This window comes from Amblyomma maculatum, unplaced genomic scaffold (genome assembly GCF_055883805.1).
Source record: "Amblyomma maculatum isolate TAMU_Amacu unplaced genomic scaffold, ASM5588380v1 scaffold_13, whole genome shotgun sequence".
Taxonomy (NCBI): Eukaryota; Metazoa; Arthropoda; class Arachnida; order Ixodida; family Ixodidae; genus Amblyomma; species Amblyomma maculatum.
In genome coordinates this window covers 35446030-35464989 of record NW_028146738.1, presented here as the reverse complement: position 1 = coordinate 35464989, position 18960 = coordinate 35446030, and the positions used below count along the sequence as shown (strand labels likewise).

Sequence of the window (18960 nt, the reverse complement as noted above, 5' to 3'; positions counted from 1 at the left end):
CAGTACTTCACAGGTTACATAAGGCAGTTATGAATTTTATCATCCATACGTTCGACCACAGCGTGGTTGGCATTTTTTAACCTCAGGAGACCATTAACAACCCTATATGGACCGGCAAGTGGCCGTATTCCTAACCAAGTAGCACAGAATATTGGGCCCCAGTGGGTGCGATGTAGACAAGTAGAGCTGGGGAAATTATAATATCTGCATCGCTCCTCGATGGGAAGCAAGTGTGCAAACACCATTTGGCCTTGTCCCTGTTCCAGCTGCATGGTTCCCATAGCGGCGTTACATGCGCTAAAGCAGAACACATTCGTGCATCCAGACCACAAGGGTCCATTGTGGGATATTTGAGTGCAGCTACAACCTAAATGTGGGCTGTTTGTGGGAAAGCCCTCAAAGATATGTAATAGGGCCACCCACATTAAATCTTTGCGGAATATACGTCGTCTATAGGAGGACAAAAAGTGGCCATACCCACATGCTGCCCTACTTAGTGTCTGTAGGTTATTAGAGGGCAGGTGCAATATGAATAAAAGCTCAATTTAGGCAAGCCCTTGAGAAGCCCAAGTGAGACTGCCTTAGCCTAACCACCGTAGGTCCCACGTCGGCCGTATCGGGACTAGAAGGCGGGCGTACCCGCTTGATACCAATATCGGCCCCTCGTGGAGAATTTGAAGACACATGCAACAGTAAGTGGGCTCTAGGTTCAAAAACAACAGACAGCCCAACGGGACTACTCAGACAAAATCAGTTATGCCTAACGTGGGTATTGGTGGGGATAGAAACTCGCACGTCCGCATGTTCATAAAATTTTTATAGAGAATGCTTGCTCACGCAGCCTAAATATGGCCTTTATTTTCGAAAAATAGCACTAGCCCGAATGGGGCTGCCGAACCAATGCCGCTGAGGGCCTTACATTGGCTGTAGCAGGGCTCAGCATACCAGAGTGTCTGCTAACTATTATGCACGCATTCTTTCCATCCTTTATTTGCATTATGAATTGTCTTAAATTACAAATATAGATGATCTGTTTATCAGTTGTCCGTTGTCCGCATATTTAGTCAGAAAATTTTCATGGCTTTCGTTCTCGCGCTCATGCAAATTGCGTTACAAGACTGGAACATACAAATTGATAACTTTTCCTTTGTCAGTGGTCACCCTAGACAGCCTGCTACTTTTCTCAGTATTATCGTTCCGAATACACATATTTACCGCCTCAACAAGGGGGAACATGAAGTGATTTAGATTATATTATTCATATGAAATTATAATGAAATATCATGTACCTTTTTATAAAGGGAAGACATATAAAATAAGTGCCTAATTATGCCTGCAAATATTAAGCGGGAGAACATGGACTAGGGCTACACATCAATTATCTACATCGGACTCCTATGAAAAAAAAGTGGACAAGCCCAAGCGGGGTTTGCTGCCGTAAAAACCGCATCAGCCCTATGTCATTATCTCAGGGGCTGACCGAAATAAAAAATAACCTTCATCAAGAGCGGCTGCCCAAACCTGTTCGAAGTAGGACCATCGGGAAAAGTGGGGATGACGTGCACGTTTGGAAATGCGGAGGGAACGTGGGCAGCCCCATAAGGGCTTCGTGCATCGCTCCCAATTGGGGCCCATCGGGGCGTTTGTCAGCAGCCTTTTTCAGGCCTATGTTGGCCCCCGTTGCAGTACCCACATCCAGCACACCGGGGTTGGCTTACTTTACCACCCCGGACCCACCAAGGTTCCCACTTCATAGCCGACTTTGCGCTGCTTGGGTAGCACTAAACAAAGACAGCAGATTATTAACCAAGCTGCTCTTAATTCCATCGGTCCCCTATTAGTCCCCCTGTCTCCCATCCCGTGCTAGCTCGGCATCACCCCACTCGAAGCCAGATTTTGGGAAATTCTAACCCAGGCAGACGCGCTGATCGTGTTTTTAAGGTCGTATCGTCTTGTGTCATTGTCTAGCGCACGACATCGTCGACAGGAACATCACAAGTAATAACACTGTTGGGTTTTAACTAAAATTGGCTCACTGCCCGGGATCTGTACTGGTGGGCAGAGCGTCTAGGCTGTCTGAGCAAGAAAGAACGTCGGAATGTACCCACTGATAACAATGAACAGTGCTGGAGGGTTTTATTGCTCAGACCCCAAAACTTTTAAAGAGGGAGCAGCACGCCCAGTGTGTGCTTGTGTGATTTTATCTTGACATTTTTTTCTCTGCTGCGTTCACGTATTCACTGCCAAATGCGTTAAGAGCCTGGCGTCGCATAAACTCGGATAAAACTCTCAGCACGCTGATAGCCCGACAGGACGATTTTTTTCTTAAACTACGATGTTTTTGAGAAAGCTGCATAGCTTTCCTTTGTAGCCATATGACTGCGCTTTGGAAGAGGTCAATGAATAATCACTTCCTTATTACAAATTGTGCTCCCCGTTGGAAGATTTCCCTAAGGGTTCTTACTAATGCATTCGATACTGTAGGTATAGCCTATTTATGAACGAGAGCCACGTATTTATCCGCGCAATCTAAACAGAAATATTCGGCCAGTTGCCATCATATACCTCCAAGCCATATAGTACCACTGTGAAGCATCGAATGTGAAGTTTGTTAAAAAAGTGTTCCTTCCGTTTCGCTTAGCCAAAACCGATTCAAATGCAATATGATTACTTCTAAAATATAGTTGTTGTTTTTTTCAGAACAAGACATTTCTGCATTAATATTTTTTACAGATATCTAGTGGAAATAATTAAGGAAAGTAGGGTTGTGAAATGGGCGGAGGGGAGCATCTTTTTGCAGGTAGAAAAAAAGGGAATGACATGAAAATAACGAAATATGTTAAAATCTATTGCTAAGGGAGCTTGTCGTGCCCGTTTAGTTCATTTACACTTTCTAAGAGATATTGAAAAACAATTTTGTCGATGTCGTGGACACTCTCCATGTAGCTCTACTCAGCTCATTTCATGCCTCTTCTGAAACTGTAGCTTACCTTATAAATCGCCTGAATATAGCAACAACGCCGACGACAGCTCGGTTCTTTGTTTGTTTGTTCAGCGCATCGTAGATCAGGTAACCGCTGGAAGAAAACACATTATGCTATTTTTTAACTCTTTGACTGGATTATTGCACAATAAAGAAGGATAAAAAATTCATCGAAGTTTGGTAGGCGGATGTTCTGTATTTGTTTATGCGAAAAGCCGGCAAGGTGCGACATTTTTAATCACGCTTTTGATATAATCAAACTGCACCTCTAAAGGCGCATAAATATGAAGGAATGTGTTGCGAATTTGTTCCGTCATCGATAAAGCAAAACTAGTGTTTAGCATTATCTTACAAAATAATGTGCTTTTACTATGATGGCAGTAATGCACTATGCGACTGAATGAAAACAGCACATTTGTAAAGTGGCACCAGCGTAGTGTTGACCAGGTCGTGGCCTGATTCATATTTTACTTGCCATGAATCACGATCATTGGAAATGCGTGCGGCCGCTCTTTGAAAAACATTGATGACCAGCTAGAGCAATAGCATTCACTGAATTCTATTAGACCACATTATATACAGAGAGATCATACATTAGAATGTTAATATATGCCAGAATTTCAGCATTTTAACTTATCATATTATGAACGTCCGTTTATCAGTGTCCCTCAAAACACAATTGTATAAAACTGTATCTTAACGGTATTCACTAGCAGGACAGAAACGAGGATGCTAAAGAAAAACGTTCAGCTTAAATTGATAACGCCACAGCCATCAGTGAAAACGCAGATGATAGGCGTAACACTAAAAGACAGGAAGCGAGCAGAGTGGGACAGAGGGCGAACGCTTGTTAATGGCATTCTAGGAGTTTAATGGACGTTCTAGAAAATAAGCAATCAATTACTATTAGACCTGCTCCATCTGGAATGTAGCATAATGCAACGGTCAATCATCCCTAGAAAATTAGCGGCAATTACTATAAACACTAAAAGAATATAATTGTCTTCCTTTTCTTCAAACTTTATTGCCATAACACAAACTGGCTCAAGCTGCAAACTAGTGGCGCTTGATTGAATATTTTTGTACGCCTTTATTTTGAACAAGGTTTGATTTTCGAAATTGTCACAGATTCTTCAACGGTTCCTTGTTAAGATATGAGCCGATGTGCATAGCACTTTGTGCAAGTAAGAGCTAGATGGTAGGGCAGTGTTAACCGTACAAACAGGTAGCGCACCCTCCTGTAGCTGTGTAGCGCTTCGACGCCAGTTTATATTGACGCGCCGTGCTTCGTTGTGGGTGCTGTGAAAAGGCTCCGCAGGTAAGCTGGCGAAAAGCAGAAAAAATCATGTCGGTGTTTGTTTTTTTTCTTGAACTTCAAGCTGGCTTTTTTTTGTGGAAGCATAGCAAGGCTGGGTAAATTTTTCCACTAAAATCTGATGGAACTCCTGACATTGTCTTTGACTTGACACCCATTTGGCCTTAAATCAAGTAATTGCAACAGATGCACGCAGAAGTTTCATAAAGAACGAAGACTGCGAACAGCGCAACTTTCCAGGCAGTGATACGCACCATCGTTGGGAAGAACAATTGACGCAATCAGACCGTCACGGACGCTTCAAGCCCGTAGCCTTTTCTGCACAGAAGGCATTGATAACTAGCAAATAATTACCCCCTCAAAAATAAAATTATTCGAAAAATTATAGTTTGCTAACAGTAATCAACTGATTACAAAATTACTCAGAAATGTAATTAATTACAAGTAAGTTACATACAAGTCCGCCTTCTAGTCGAAATTGCGAAGACGGAATGAGCAAGGTAAGGAAATGCAGCGCGAAGGCAGATAGCCGATGATCGCTAGGTGTAGCCCACTAATTCCCAGCGAAGGAAAACGCAGCAGTCGGAATGAGAAAGTTAATTTGGTGGATGAGGTCAGGAAGATTGTAGGGGTGAAATGGGTGCAGCTGACTCGGCACTGGCTTACCTAACTAAGCATGGGAGAAGCCTTTCGGTGCTTTGCGCGTACACAGGCTGATGGTGATGATGAAGTAAGAATAGAAGCCCTCGTTAAAGTTACGCTCATAACTGCTTTCTTGAAATCATGGAGCAATAACTTCTGCGGCAGCTCGGCTTTCTAGTGTGTCAGATGGACAATGCTGTGATATTTTGTTTTTGTTTTTTTACTTTAGTGTAGAAGAATAACATAGCTTGCCTTAAAAAGAAAAAGGTATCCACGCCAATGTACGCTGCCGATATAATAACGCTTTCCCAGCGCCTGAACAAGATGGCGCCGTTAGCGAGTCTCGCTGGAAAAGAAAAATGCACATGAGTTTTTTTTTTTGCGTAGTATACTCGGTTGTTCATTTTCGCAGGCTGCATTGGGTAGCCAATTCCATAACATAATGTTTGCACAATGTTAACTTTTCAAGAAAAGAATACATGCAAGTTGAGTTCAACTAGAACAAAGAAGTATCTTACGTGCTGTAAGCCAATTGTGTCAAAATCACACAGGTTGGAGCAGACTTCCAATATGCAGTGTGGCGACTGCGCTCCTTCAACATTGTCAGAAAGATTGGCCAACAGAACTCTGACTGCTCGGGCACTCAGCAATGGCAGTGGATTCCTATATCCTGTGTGCAGGTCATCCACAAAGCTCACTTTCTTTGTCTTTTTGATCAAGTTGCATATTGTTTCTATGCCGCAGCAAGTAAAGGCGGATGCTTTCGGCACGTAATCAAACCAGTGCAATGATGCCTCGGCAGTAAAGGACGAGGCATAGCATTCAAAGACTGTCGCAAGCGTTCATTTACTCGCTGCACCATCCTCAAGGTTAAGAGATTCTGAAAGGTACTTTTCCGAACTATTCTAGTCACCGGAAAAATGAGAACATTTCAATTCTATTTTATGAAATTTGAACAATATTGCTGTTAACTTACTCCGACAGTTTTTTCATAGCGGGGAAAAACGAGCACATATCAGGAGTTGTCAGATTGCTTACAAAAGTTTTCGGACAGAAAAATGTAGGAATGTCCGAGGCAAATCCAGAATGTGCTCAAGAAACGGACGCCGTGTATAAATTGGTAGCAGGAAGTTTCCGAGTTCTTATCTTTGTTGGTGGTCAGAAGTAGTCTTGTGTTCGCCCTTGCTGAAAACGCCATCACGCAATGGTATAAAACCCCTAGAAGTAGAAAAAGAAACACAACACATTCTCTGTGCGTTCATGCAGAACGCACAAAGCAGAAGTCAATGCCCAAAGGACACCCCTCTTTACGTACACTGATGTTCCTCCAATATACGTTTGTTTTGTTCAGAATTTTCAATGTAATGACACGTGTTCATCTGGGCCTAGGAGTACCAGCATGAAGAAGCAAAAGAAATCTCATCTAAGCATGAGACTAGTAAATGCGTTATCGGGAAGAAAAATATCAAATGATTATTAGCACAAAGAACTCCTTGTTAATGCGAAGGCGATAGAACGAATTCTGCAAAACCAAACAAGTGGTATCGGTTCCTACGCTGCACATGCATAGGTCATGACTGAGGGTTTGCGAACAGCACATTTTTCTTAAACACAACATGGATTAGCGCAGCTTTGCTGCCGAATTCAAAATCCGTAAAGATCGAATCGAGATAAGCTGAATCTTATAATAGAATGAGCCTGTGCACCGAACATAATGATAGAACTGAATATACTTGCAGCAGTACCCATAGAAAACTAACAATCGTGCAATTCCACTAAGCTATAGTGACGGTGCTGGTATAGTGCGAAATCTTTAACAAATTTCTGGTATCCAAGAGGCAAAAATTCAGAGATGTCCCTGTGACCGCGATTTCATACGTATTCGAATGTTGCTTGCAATTGCTTACCGTTGACGACAGTGAATAAACCAACGTCACATCTCAATAGATAAGATTGTAAGCTCTGTATGAAGCATGGAAAACTACTTGAACTTTGCCGCCTCGCCCGGTACAAGAACCCACATGTATGGTCTTTAAAAATGCTGTCGCAGATGTTGACCGCGTCTTCGCAAGGAGCGCTTATTTTGCACCGGCCAACTGAGGCAGCATGCTGTGAGGCCTCAAAGTGAGCCCTGCTTTTTAAAATTCACAAAAAACTCCCAGTGTTACTCTCTCATGGTGTAAATTATTCAAAATCTTTTCGCAACATAAGATAATCGCGTTTAAAATTTTGAAAATACACTATTTGATGTGTTCATCAAATGGCTGAATATCCGACTCGCTTCTAGAGCCTCTCGTTTATTCCCATAGCCCAGTCGTAACTGAAGAGGTTGTGTCCTGGTAGCATATTTCAGTCAACAATAGGCCTTGTGCTTGAAAGTTCTGCTAATATATGAGCATGCACTTTTCAAACGCAATTTTAAACACGGTTCTTTTCAATATGAAAGTTTTATGCGCAATATTTTATTCAGTAGTATATTGGTGCTTTTCTAGATAATTGATTTCATAATCAAATAATGAACCTCGAGGCATATTTTAGCGAAACACATCATGCGTTTGCACACATTATTGCACGTTGGTTACACATACCCAAGTACACAAAACCTTGAACGAACCAGTTTTTCGATGCTTGTAGTGAAGATGTCGAATGCAGTTGCCACAACAATGACAGTAGCCAGGACCACCAAAAATGCTCTGAAAGAACGTGCACCTTGTCAGACGGGGAATCGATGTTATACCCACTCATCATTAGCACCAATTGCCTTAGTGCCAAAGGTTGCATGTAACGCAGAGACCATTGTTGCATGGACCATCCAGGCCCTCTACGTGTATTTTAACATGCTTGGTGCATACGACTTGTCTGTACACGGAAACAGATGAAGAGGAAGACGACGCCTTGCAACTGCTGTCTATTCTAAACGTCGCTTAGTCACTGAGCGCTTAAACAGCCCTGTAATCATCTCAAGGACAAGACAAGCAGGCCACACGGCCCGTTGCAGTATTCACGACCATTTCTTCATTTTTTTTAGGTTTGTGGAGAGATGAGGGAAAACTAATTTTATGCAACGGAAGCATTATTCAATTCTCGACACGACAGGGGCTCATTGCAGGATAACATGGCATATAGTGCTACTACAAACCTGCACTCGCCCCAAAAACGCGGAACTCCTGCTCTTACCCTTCTGAACGGGGGGTCAGAAATGTAACCTGGCATCCTATGTGAAGGTCCAGTAGCGAAAAACACAGACTTTCAGAGCAAGCTCATTGCTTAATGTGTAAGAAAACTAAATTACCTAGGTCTTGGGGGCAAAAGCTTTGATCTTTGTCTTACATTCATATTCAACTTTTCTTACAACCTCCAATCTTTCCCAAATCACATATCCTCTAAAATGAATCTGCAGTCATGTGGCAAAGAGATCATATGAAAAGTCTTTAGACCATGAGCAGTCTTCGATGACTGGGAGCAGCTAAGAATTTTGTAAAGGTAATTGATGCATAAGATAATAAACTTGGCAGGTTCGATACACTGGAAACCTAACATCTTAAGTTAAGGGGCAGAATGTTTTCTCCGCCGTAGTGCAGGGGGCTTTTGTCAACTTTGAAGATAGCTAGCAAGTCACCTGCAAGCACACTTAGAAATATAATACTTCAATAGCTTTTTACTAGGGATTTATACAGTGGTCCAAAACACGAAACACTTGCTGCAGTCAACAAATATTGTCAACCTTCTCAGCGGTCAAGGAACGTTTACGCTATGCCTTTTTGAAAGCCATGCTGATAGCTGTATTTGCTGGGTTTTGAAACTAAATGGCCGCTTTGAATAGAAGACTATTCGAGCATCTTAGTAAAAAGGATAAAAGGAAAATGGACCTCTAGTTGCAGGGAGCAGTAAGCTCTCCAGCTTTAAAAACTGCTACTACTCGAGGTCCCTCGAAGTGTCGGAAAAAGTTGATGTTCAAAAACAAGGTTTAAATATTTGTAGTAAAATCGATAGCAGTGCATTGCTGCAACCTACAACAATGAAAGGAGAGCTGCAAAAATGCCAGAAACTGTTTCTAGCTGTAACTGACGGATTTAGGAAGGTGCATGGTTAGGTGACTTAGTCAATCGTGATAAATAAAAGTGTGCTACTCACAATGAGAAAATAGCCAGAAGGGAACACAACGAGCACGACTCACGACAGATATTTACTTGTACAAAGTGGTTAAAGAGTATGGGGTTTAACGCCTAAAAGCGACTCAGGCTACGAGAGACGCCGCAGTGCAGGGCTCCGAAAATTTCGACCACCTGGGGTTTTTTACAGTGCACTGATATCGTACAGTAGAAGGGGCCTTTTTTTGCGTCTCCATCGAAAAGCAGCCGTAGCGGCCGGGATTCGATCCCGCATTCTTAGGCGCATACATTGTCGTGCGCCCCGACCACAGCACCACCGCAGCGGGACGCTTGAAAGAAGACATACCTTATATAGATTCAGCCGTCATATTGCCGCGAAGCCTTGAAAACTGTATTTGTTGTTTTTTAACAGCCGCCGGCATGCGGCCTTATCACTCTGATTCTGGATCACGTATCAGGTTGTATTTTTTGCTTGTTAATGCTCGATGTCGCGAGACGCACCTTTATCAAATTCCGTTGTAGCGCAAGATGCAACGAGATCTGTCTCGAAGATTCCGGCCACTCGTGTGTCTTTCTGCAATGTTCCAGCTTGTGCTTGTAGCAGTGGCGACGTTATCTAGATTGTTCTGTGCAGCCTTTAAATTGAGCGTTGACGAGTGCGACGGGCATTCTTTGTTCGACGATCGACGAGCACGTTTGTTGCTATCGCAGCCGCCGAGTTGCTTAGTTCTTTTGCGGGCGCAAGTCAGCCCAATAAATAGTTAATTTCTGTACCGTCAAGCCTGTGTCTTCTCTTGGTGCCAACGGCATTGTCACCACTACGTGACAATATCACGGACTACGCGTAGTCCAGAAACCTGCCTTTATTTTGATAGTTTCATTGATATGTTACTTACATAATATTCACTTTACTTTTTTATAAAAACATTTCGGCGAGCGCACTTGCCACCTGGTCTAGGCACCGCCTCAAAGCAATGTATCCTGCCAGAAAAGTCAAAAATGGCTTATCGCATGAAGAATTTGGTCATGCACACTGCCGTGAAGGGATAATTTCGGTCTAGATTCTAGTTTCAACGAAAGCATTTGTTTTTTTAAGACATCTCTCAAACATCAGCCAGCCTGACCGATACATGCGACGCACTGGCTGAGATCTCTCTGGCGAGCAATGACCGTGAAGTGGTGTGCATTTTGGATAAGGGAAAAATTTTGAAATATTTAGGTTTGTTAAGGATTTGTTTTTTTAAAAGTCACCGCCAATGTTAAGTGCACCGTAGCTGTTGAAGGGGTTGTGTCGCTTTTTAGACAACATGAGAAGAGTTTAACCTTTACTCACAAAATATTGGACCATGTCAAACTACATCTTTAAGTTATCAGCATGACATTACCACTAAATAGGTGTGCTGGGTGCACGCATCGCTTGCAGAAAGACTTGTTCGCCGTTTGTGGGGGCACAATTTAAAACTGCGAAACGAGTCATCGGAGAGCATTGCTTGCAGGGTGACTAGTCTGTCTTACGCACACCTGTTACTTTAAATGCTCAGTAACCAGGTCTTAGAATGACGATGGCTTAATTTTCTTAGTCAATCAGTGTTCGTCTGGCAGAAAAGCTGCTGCATAATCTAAAAGCTAGGACGTGAAGGGATAGTGACCGTGTTAAAAAATTGAGGGAAGCAGTTCTACCCAATATCAACATGGATTTCTGCAAACTAAGTAATGCAACTAATCACTGGGCTGTGTGCGTTGTTTTCCAAGCCCCGTAAAGTTGACTTTATTGTGATCACGGGTCATGTTCGATGGGAAGAGTAAGGCAGACTGCGAGAGGCGTATTGCCACATTGTTCGGGAGGGATTCCAACTGGTGTGGTGTACAAAATCATCTTCACCTGTGAGAGGACATCTCTCAAAGGGGCCGATATTTGAAAAAAAGGTTTAAAAAAATCCAGCTTTCGATGAAACCAAAACCTGGATGATTTTATCTCTGCACTGCCGCACATGCCCAGTTGCTACACGCGATAAGAATTGCCGCTCTTCGCTTATAGAAACAAACATTTTGAGGAGATAATTAGTTGGCATGTGCCCTCATGCAGAAACCTATCTACTTCTGCTTTATGATTATGCGAAAGCGTTTGACTGCGTAGATCACAGCAGATTGTGGCAAGCTCTCCAAGAGATGGGAGTTCCAATTCACCTCATCTATCACCTCAGGACCCTGTATGAAGGGCAAGAGGCCACAGTCAGAACTGAGCATGGTCGTACTGATTGGTTTCGAATTGAAAAAGGAGTGAGGCAAGACTGCATACAGTAGCCCTGCCTATTTAACCTATATGCAGAGTGCATCATGAGGAAGGCCGGTCTGGACGAGTCTTCAGCTGGAGTGAAGATTGCTGGAAAACGTATCAACAACCACAGGTATTGATGCGCGTACAAGTAGACAGTGAGAAGTTTGGGCTTAAACTGAACATTAAAAAGACAAAATTCATGGCGTCTTGCCTATGATGTCCTGGAGCATCAAGGGACAAGAAGTGGAAGCTGTGAGAGATTTTCTCTTCTTGGGCTCCAAGATTACCCCGGAAGGAGACTGCAGCCATGAAATTAGGAGACGCCTGCTTCTGGGAAAGAGAGCCATGGTTAGCCTTGACCGCCTAGTAAAGAGCAGAGACATTAGTCTGTCAACCAAGATCCGTATAACTCGTGCTGTGGTCTTTCCAGTTGTGATGTATGATTGCGAGAGTTCGACTGTGAAGAAGGCTGACCGCCGAAGAATTGACGCGTTTGAATTGTGGTGCTGGCGGAGAATCTTGAGAGTTCCTTGGACTGCCAAAATATCAAATCAATCGATATTGTCGACCGTAAACCCTGACTGCTCATTGGAGGGTCAAATTCTAAATTTAAAGCTCAGATACATTGGTCGTCGGATGAGAAGAGAGGAGTCGCTGGAGAAAGATTTGATGTTGGGAAAGGTTGAGGGTCGCTGGAGAAAGGGTAGGCAGCGAACGCGATGGTTAGATGGCATCCTCAAGGCGCTGCAGATGAAGTTATGTGATGTTAGGAAGATAGTGAGAGACCGGAAAGCGTGGCGTGACATGGTCTATAGGGTCACGAAGAGTCGGACACGACTGAACCACTGAACTGCCCTAGCCGAGGCCTTATGTATAATAAAAAGACAGGCGTATAATGTATTAGTGACCTAATCCATACATAAATGGTCTATTTGCTTCAATGGAAAAGTTTATGGTAAGCTATATTTATGGACATTTATAGCCAGCTATAAAGTGCCATTGAAATATCTATAGGCAGCTATAGAAAATTCTATACCACTCTGTTTAGAGCTTCTGGATCATACGAAATCTCTTTAGCTAACTATAGAAAACCATATGTTCATAGCTTTCCTTCCCTTGGAATCTAGTTTGTTACCCTAAGCGACCATCGGTTACCCTCTCTTCGCACTACATGTCCTGTCTAAGCCCATTTCATCTTCTTAATTTCCCCAAGAATGTTGATAACATGAGTTATTTCTCTGACCCACTCTGCATGCTTCCTATCTCTTAATGTTACCCCTATCATTTTTCGTTCCATAGCCCTCTGGGTTGTCCTCAACTTATGTAGAACCCTCTTGGTTAGCCTCAATATGCAACTGTTGTATACTTTCCTCTTGAGTGATTCCGTTAAGCTGCTAGTCATAATCTGCAAGTGCTTGCCAAATGCGCTCCATCCCAATCTTATTCTATTTGTTATTTCCTTTTCATGGTCCGGATCTGCGGTTAATGTAAACTGCTGTTCCTTCCCGAGGCTGTAGTCTTCTGCATATTGATTTTCAAGCCAACCTTTCTACTTTTCCTTTCTAGGTTATCAATCATTATTTGCAGCTCATCCCCCGAGTTGCTTAGCAAAGCAATGTCATCAGCAATTCGCAGATTACCGAGGTATTCTGCATCTACCCTTATCCCTAACTGCTCCCATTCCAAGTCTCTGAATACTTCCTCTAAGCAAGCTGTAAATAGTACTGGGGAGATTGTGTCTCCTTGCCTAACACCTTTCTTTATGGGACTTTTCTTACTTTCTTTATGCAGAACTGTGGTGGCTGTGCAGCCACTATATATATCTTCGAGCACTTTCACGTACGGCTCGTCTACCACTTAGTTTCGCAATGCCTGCATCACCGCCGAGGTTTCAACTGAGTCAAATGTTTTTTCGTAATCAATGAATGTTATGTATAAGGGCTGGTTATATTCCGAGCACTTTTCTATCCCTCGTGTGACTTATTCTCTAGCATGATTAAGAGTTGGGTGCTGTATGCAACGAGAAACCGTATGTCATCGACCGCAATGCTTTACGGACAAATTGCATCACAATCTCGGTATAACAGGTGGGAGCACTGTCGCCGCATGAAAGTACGCCTGCGGTGAAAACCTCTGTTCCACGAGGATTTTAGATGTGGGGACTAGCGATTGGCCAGTTTTCGGTTATTTAGGCATCGAATTGAAAATAACCAGTCCGAAGATACAGAACATGACACACATGCACATGCACACTTGCGCATGCACAAACATTCGCCCGCAAATATACACACACACGCGGGCACGCACGCGCGAATATTCTTTAGCTGACCATAGAACCTGCTAAAGACTGCAATACATTAGGACTCCAGAATTAGTGCATAGATTATAGACTTCAATAGCAGGTTATCGCTTATTGGGCCAAATATCTATAGCCGACCATACAAAGGATTTACTATAGCTGACCATAACAGTATATACCAGACCATAGAAAATGCTAAAGACGGCCGTACACAGGGAGCCATAATTACATAGAACAGGTTAAAAACTTCTATAGAAACGACTATAGAAACACCTAAAGACAGCCATAGAAGCGGCTATAGATATTTGGGCCAAATATATATAGCCGACCGTATAAAGTATTTTCTATAGCTGATCACAGTAAATTTTTGTGTGGGAACAATCAAACTGTATAAAAAGGAAGGCAAGTTTTTGAACTACGCATAGTCTGTGATATTTCCGCTTGGCGCTATAAATGGTGTTTATTTAAAAATAAAATCTGTAGGGAATCAGCGCTTGTTGTCTCTTGTAGCCCTTGTCTCGTAGCACGCAGTACTCTTTTATTTATTATAAGCCAGGGTTAGGGTCAGTAAAATCATCTAGACTAACACTCAGCCGCATTAACGACTATAAGTGCCGGGGCCTCCGGAGCAGGAGCCCTGGGTCCTTGCCTTGATAATACTAGAATTACAACGATAATGGTCAGGAATATCTGAAGCGACATACTATATAAGGCATCTAGAATATATATTATGCTGGGAATCGGATGCTTGGCTTTGCGCTAGAGAAACTCCAGAAATCCGGCGGATTTCAGGGAGGATCGTTCGAATAAATAAATATTGCAAATTACGGGCGCTGCGACGGAGAACAACAACGAGAGAGAACAACGAGAGAACAACAACAAAATAAAAATAAACATTATTGCCGACTGTGAAATATTTTAGTTCCTGTTCTGCAGCCCTGATTTCTTGTTTATAGTGTTGTTGGTACTATAAGGCCATGAAGAGGAAGCTTCCTGGCCATAGAATGTCTTTTTTAGAGAGGAAAACAAGCGAATTTTGATCGCCTGTTTTTCTCTCGGAGAATAAAACCACAATGTCTATTTGCGAGGTTTTTCAACCGGTCGACTTCTTCACTGACCAGACAATCCATTGCACTGATACTGAATGTTTTTGTCACATTGCTCAGCTTTTATCATCGCTTATTACGTAACAGAGCTTGGGATTTTAACATTTGAAAATGAGCATAAAGGTCAGCATAAAACGCGACTTTTGTTTTCCTTTAGACGCGTTCGGGAAAATTGCTGTTTGACCCAGTGCCCGGCCTCATTGTTTACACCCACCGTATTTTTCAAAAACTCCTGGGCCCACAACAAGATATCAGATCCATGACAATGATCCAGAAGGTAATTCGTTATATTTTACTTACATAATTGAGGTCTGAGTGCCGTTTATGCCGCTGTGAATGCTCGTAACGCAGTCCTTGACAGTAATATTCAGGGCAGTCCCCACCACTGCGTGTACGAAATGAAAGCGAAGTAGAGCATAGATCAAGATGGTAGCTTTGTAGTCATATAATGTCGTTAAGAGTAAGATACGTCATTTGTGAAATTAATGAGCGCACGTACTTGTTTCCTCGGGGGATGCGCAACAAGAGGGCGGAAGACGCTGCGCTCTAGGCAGCGGATTCAAAACGAGTAGAGCGCCAGAATGAGCGTTTTTTAACATAGCGGCTCTTAAAGGTGGACCATATCCCCAGACTGTTTGCCCTCCTGTGCAAGGAAACAGTCAGCATGGCATTTGTGCACCTGAGGTGAGCCTTGCGAGGACAAGGAACTTTTCATATTCCCGATATTTAGATGTTAGTGAAGTTAGCTTAATAAATCTGTGTCGCACATACTGTTATGAAGTACTGACGGTTTGTGCACGTGTTCTAGTTTCCGTGAATATATCTCTCCGGTACTCTTAAAAGGCTCCAGAATGAATTCTTCTAGCAGCAGTGGCAAAAATTCATCTGCGAAGATCCTACATTTGATATCATTCATAGTTGGCATTCTCTAGAAGACCCTTGATGAATGAATACACCAACTGCAAAAGCAAAATGTTTCTAACCAATATTGCGACGCTTGACAACACGTCTTATCTGTATGGTGATGCCCACTACCATCGATAAGGCTATGCCGATGAAAGTTCTCGCTTAACTAAAACAGGTATTTTAAAAACTGTCCATTGTCTGATATGAAACACCTCGCATGTAAAGTGCCATTCCAACAAATCAATTTCGTTCAGTGAGAACGCCAAAACCTCTTAACAATGGAATTAGCCGCCGCCCTCATAAACACCACTGGCAGCATGGGCGCATAGTTTGAATTACCGTGCAAATAAGGTTTCTGCGCAACTTACCCTAAATATACACAGCGACGCTCATTGAAAGCGTCCGACAAAGAAAAGGCATCTCAGCTGTAAGATGGTCAAAAAGTCTAGGAGTCTGAGTACTGCGTGTTTGGTAGAACAAGGCCAATACACCACAATGCTTTTAAAAGATCAGAAATCAGAGCTCAAAGCCAGGAATGGGGTAGAGAATCAACACAAGAGCACACGGCCACAGAACAAATTTGCCGAAGGAAAAGAAGAAATGAACGCAACACAACGCAGTATTAAGAACTACCATTTATTTGGCATGTTCCGCTTATAAACAGACGAAATACAAAACATGAGAATCAGCACAATAGATTCCGCCTTCACACACTGTAATTTCCGCACGTTCAAAAAGAACAAGGTGTGCAAATCAAGCAATTCTTTTATTTTCTCTAAAAACCTACACAGGGGGTGCATACAAAACTGTTATCAAGCTTCCTTCTATGCTGCTTCAATTCTCCCACATCATCATCATCATCATCAGCCTGATTATACCCACTGCAGGGCGAAGGCCTCTCCCATATTTCTCCACTTAACCCGGTTCTGTGCTAGCTGCATCCACTTGACCCCTGCGAACTTCTTAATATCATCCGCCCACCTAACTTTCTGCCGCCCCCTGCTACGTTTTCCTTCCCTTGGAATCCAGTTTGTTACCCTCAGAGACCATCGGTTATCCTCTCTTCGCACTACATGTCCTGCCCATGTCCATTTCTTCTTCTTAATTTCCACTAGAATGTCGGTAACTTGAGTTATTTCTCTGACCCACTCTGCACGCTTTCTATCTCTTAATGTTACCCCTACCATTTTTCGTTCCATAGCCCTCTGGGTTGTCCTCAACTTAAGTAGAACTCTCTTGGTTAGCCTCCACGTTTCAGCCCCATAGGTGAGTACAGGCAAGATGCAACTGTTGTATACTTTCCTTTTGAGCGATGCCGGTAAGCTGCTAGTCATAATCTGCGAGTGCTTGCCAAATGCGCTCCATCCCAATTTTATTCTTCTTGTTATTTCCTTTTCATGGTCCGGATCTGCGGTTACTACCTGTCCTAAGTAAACATATTCGCCTACTACTTCCAGTATTTCGCTACCTAGTGTAAACTGCTGTTCCTTCCCGAGGCTGTTGAACATTACCTTAGTCTTCTGCATATTGATTTTCAAGCCTACCTTTCTACTTTTACTGTCTAGGTCATCAATCATTATTTGCAGTTCATCCCCCGAGTTGCTTAGCAAGGCAATGTCATCAGCAAACCGCAGATTACTGAGGTATTCTCCATCTACCCTTATCCCTAACTGCTCCCATTCCAAGTCTCTGAATACTTCCTCTAAACAAGCTGTGAATAGTACTGGGGAGATTGTGTCTCCTTGCCTAACACCTCTCTTTATGGCAATTTTGTTACTTTCTTTATGCAGAACTATGGTTGCTGTGCAGCCACTATATATATCTTCCAGCACTTTCACGTACGGCTCGTCTACCCCCTGATTTCGCAATGCCTGTATCACAGCCGAGGTTTCAACTGAGTCAAATGCTTTTTCGTAATCAATGAATGCTATGTATAAGGGCTGGTTATATTCCGAGCATTTTTCTATCACCTGATTGATGGTATGGATATGATCGATAGTAGAGTACCGTTTCCGAAACCCTGCTTGATCCTATGCTTGATTGCAGTCTAAGGTTGTCCTGATTCTATTAGCGATTACCTTAGTAAATTCCTTATACGTAACAGACAGTAAGCTGATTGGTCTGTAATTTTTAAGGTCTTTAGAGTCCACTTTCTTGTGATTGAGGATAATGTTTGCATTTTTCCATGGTTCCGGTACCGTCGATGACACCAAGCACTGCGTATACAGGGTGGCCAGTTTTTCTAGCACGATATCCCCCCCGTCCTTTAGCAAATCTGTAGTTATCTGATCCTCTCCAACTGATTTTCCTCTTTTCATAGTTTCTAGTGCTTTCTTGACCTCGTCCTTCGTCACTTGTGGAACGTCTGACTGTTTTTTCCCTACCGCCAATCTCATTACGGTCCTGACTACTTTGGCTACTGTAGAGATCTATATAAAACTCCTCGGCTACTTTGACTATCTTGTCCATATTAGTGATGACGTTGCCCGCCTTGTCCCTTAGCGCATACATCTGGTTTTTGCCTATGCCCAATTTCTTCTTTACCGCTTTAAGGCTTCCCCCATTCCTTACAGCATGCTCAATTTTGTCCATGTTATACTTCCTTATATCGGCCACCTTGCGCTTATTGATTAGCTTTGATATCTCGGCCAATTCGATCTGGTCTGTTGGATTGGAAGCTTTCATACTCTGGCGTTTCTTAATCAAATCTTTCGTCTCCTTAGACAGCTTACCGGTATCCTCTCCAACTATCCTACCGCCTACTTCTACCGCGCACTCAGTAATGATATCTCTGAAATTATTGTTCCTTGCCTCTAGGGTAATGTCGTCATCCTCAGTTAGAGCTGAAAACCTATTCTGTACCGAGATCCTGAACTCTTCTGCCCTCCCCCTCACCGCTAATTCGTTGATGGGTTTCTTTCTTACTAATCTGTTGTGTTCCGTCTTCAGATTTAGCCAAATTCGGGACCTCACCATCCTGTGGTCACTGCATCGCACTTTCCCGATTACCTCTACATCCTGCACAATGGCGGGGGTTGAACACATTATGAGGTCGATTTCATTTTTAGTCTCTCCGTTAGCACTTTTCCATGTCCATTTCCGGTTCTTCCGTTTGCTGAAGAAGGTATTCATGATTCGTAAGTTATTGCGCTCTGCAAACTCAACTAGTAACTCCCCCCTGCTATTCCTAGAACCAATGCCATAGTCACCTACTGCCTTGTCTCCTGCGTGTTTTCTCCCTACCTTGGCATTGAAGTCGCCCATTAGTACAGTATACTGCGTCTTTACTTTTCGCATTGCCGATTCTACATCTTCATAG

At 42.9% G+C, this 18960-nt stretch overlaps 1 protein-coding gene across 1 annotated transcript in view; it reads right to left on the bottom strand.

Annotated features, from left to right (window-relative positions):
* Nucleotides 1–18960, bottom strand: part of LOC146172557 (nose resistant to fluoxetine protein 6-like) — an 85818-nt gene that overhangs the window by 38391 nt on the left and 28467 nt on the right. Inside the window, exons 4-8 of the mRNA XM_084585802.1 lie at nucleotides 15036–15120; nucleotides 7551–7633; nucleotides 5979–6158; nucleotides 5193–5286; nucleotides 2991–3077 (exon numbers count right to left, since the gene is read on the bottom strand). Coding sequence (XP_084441928.1) covers nucleotides 2991–3077; nucleotides 5193–5286; nucleotides 5979–6158; nucleotides 7551–7633; nucleotides 15036–15120 — 529 coding nt within the window. The remainder of the gene's footprint in view (nucleotides 1–2990; nucleotides 3078–5192; nucleotides 5287–5978; nucleotides 6159–7550; nucleotides 7634–15035; nucleotides 15121–18960) is intronic.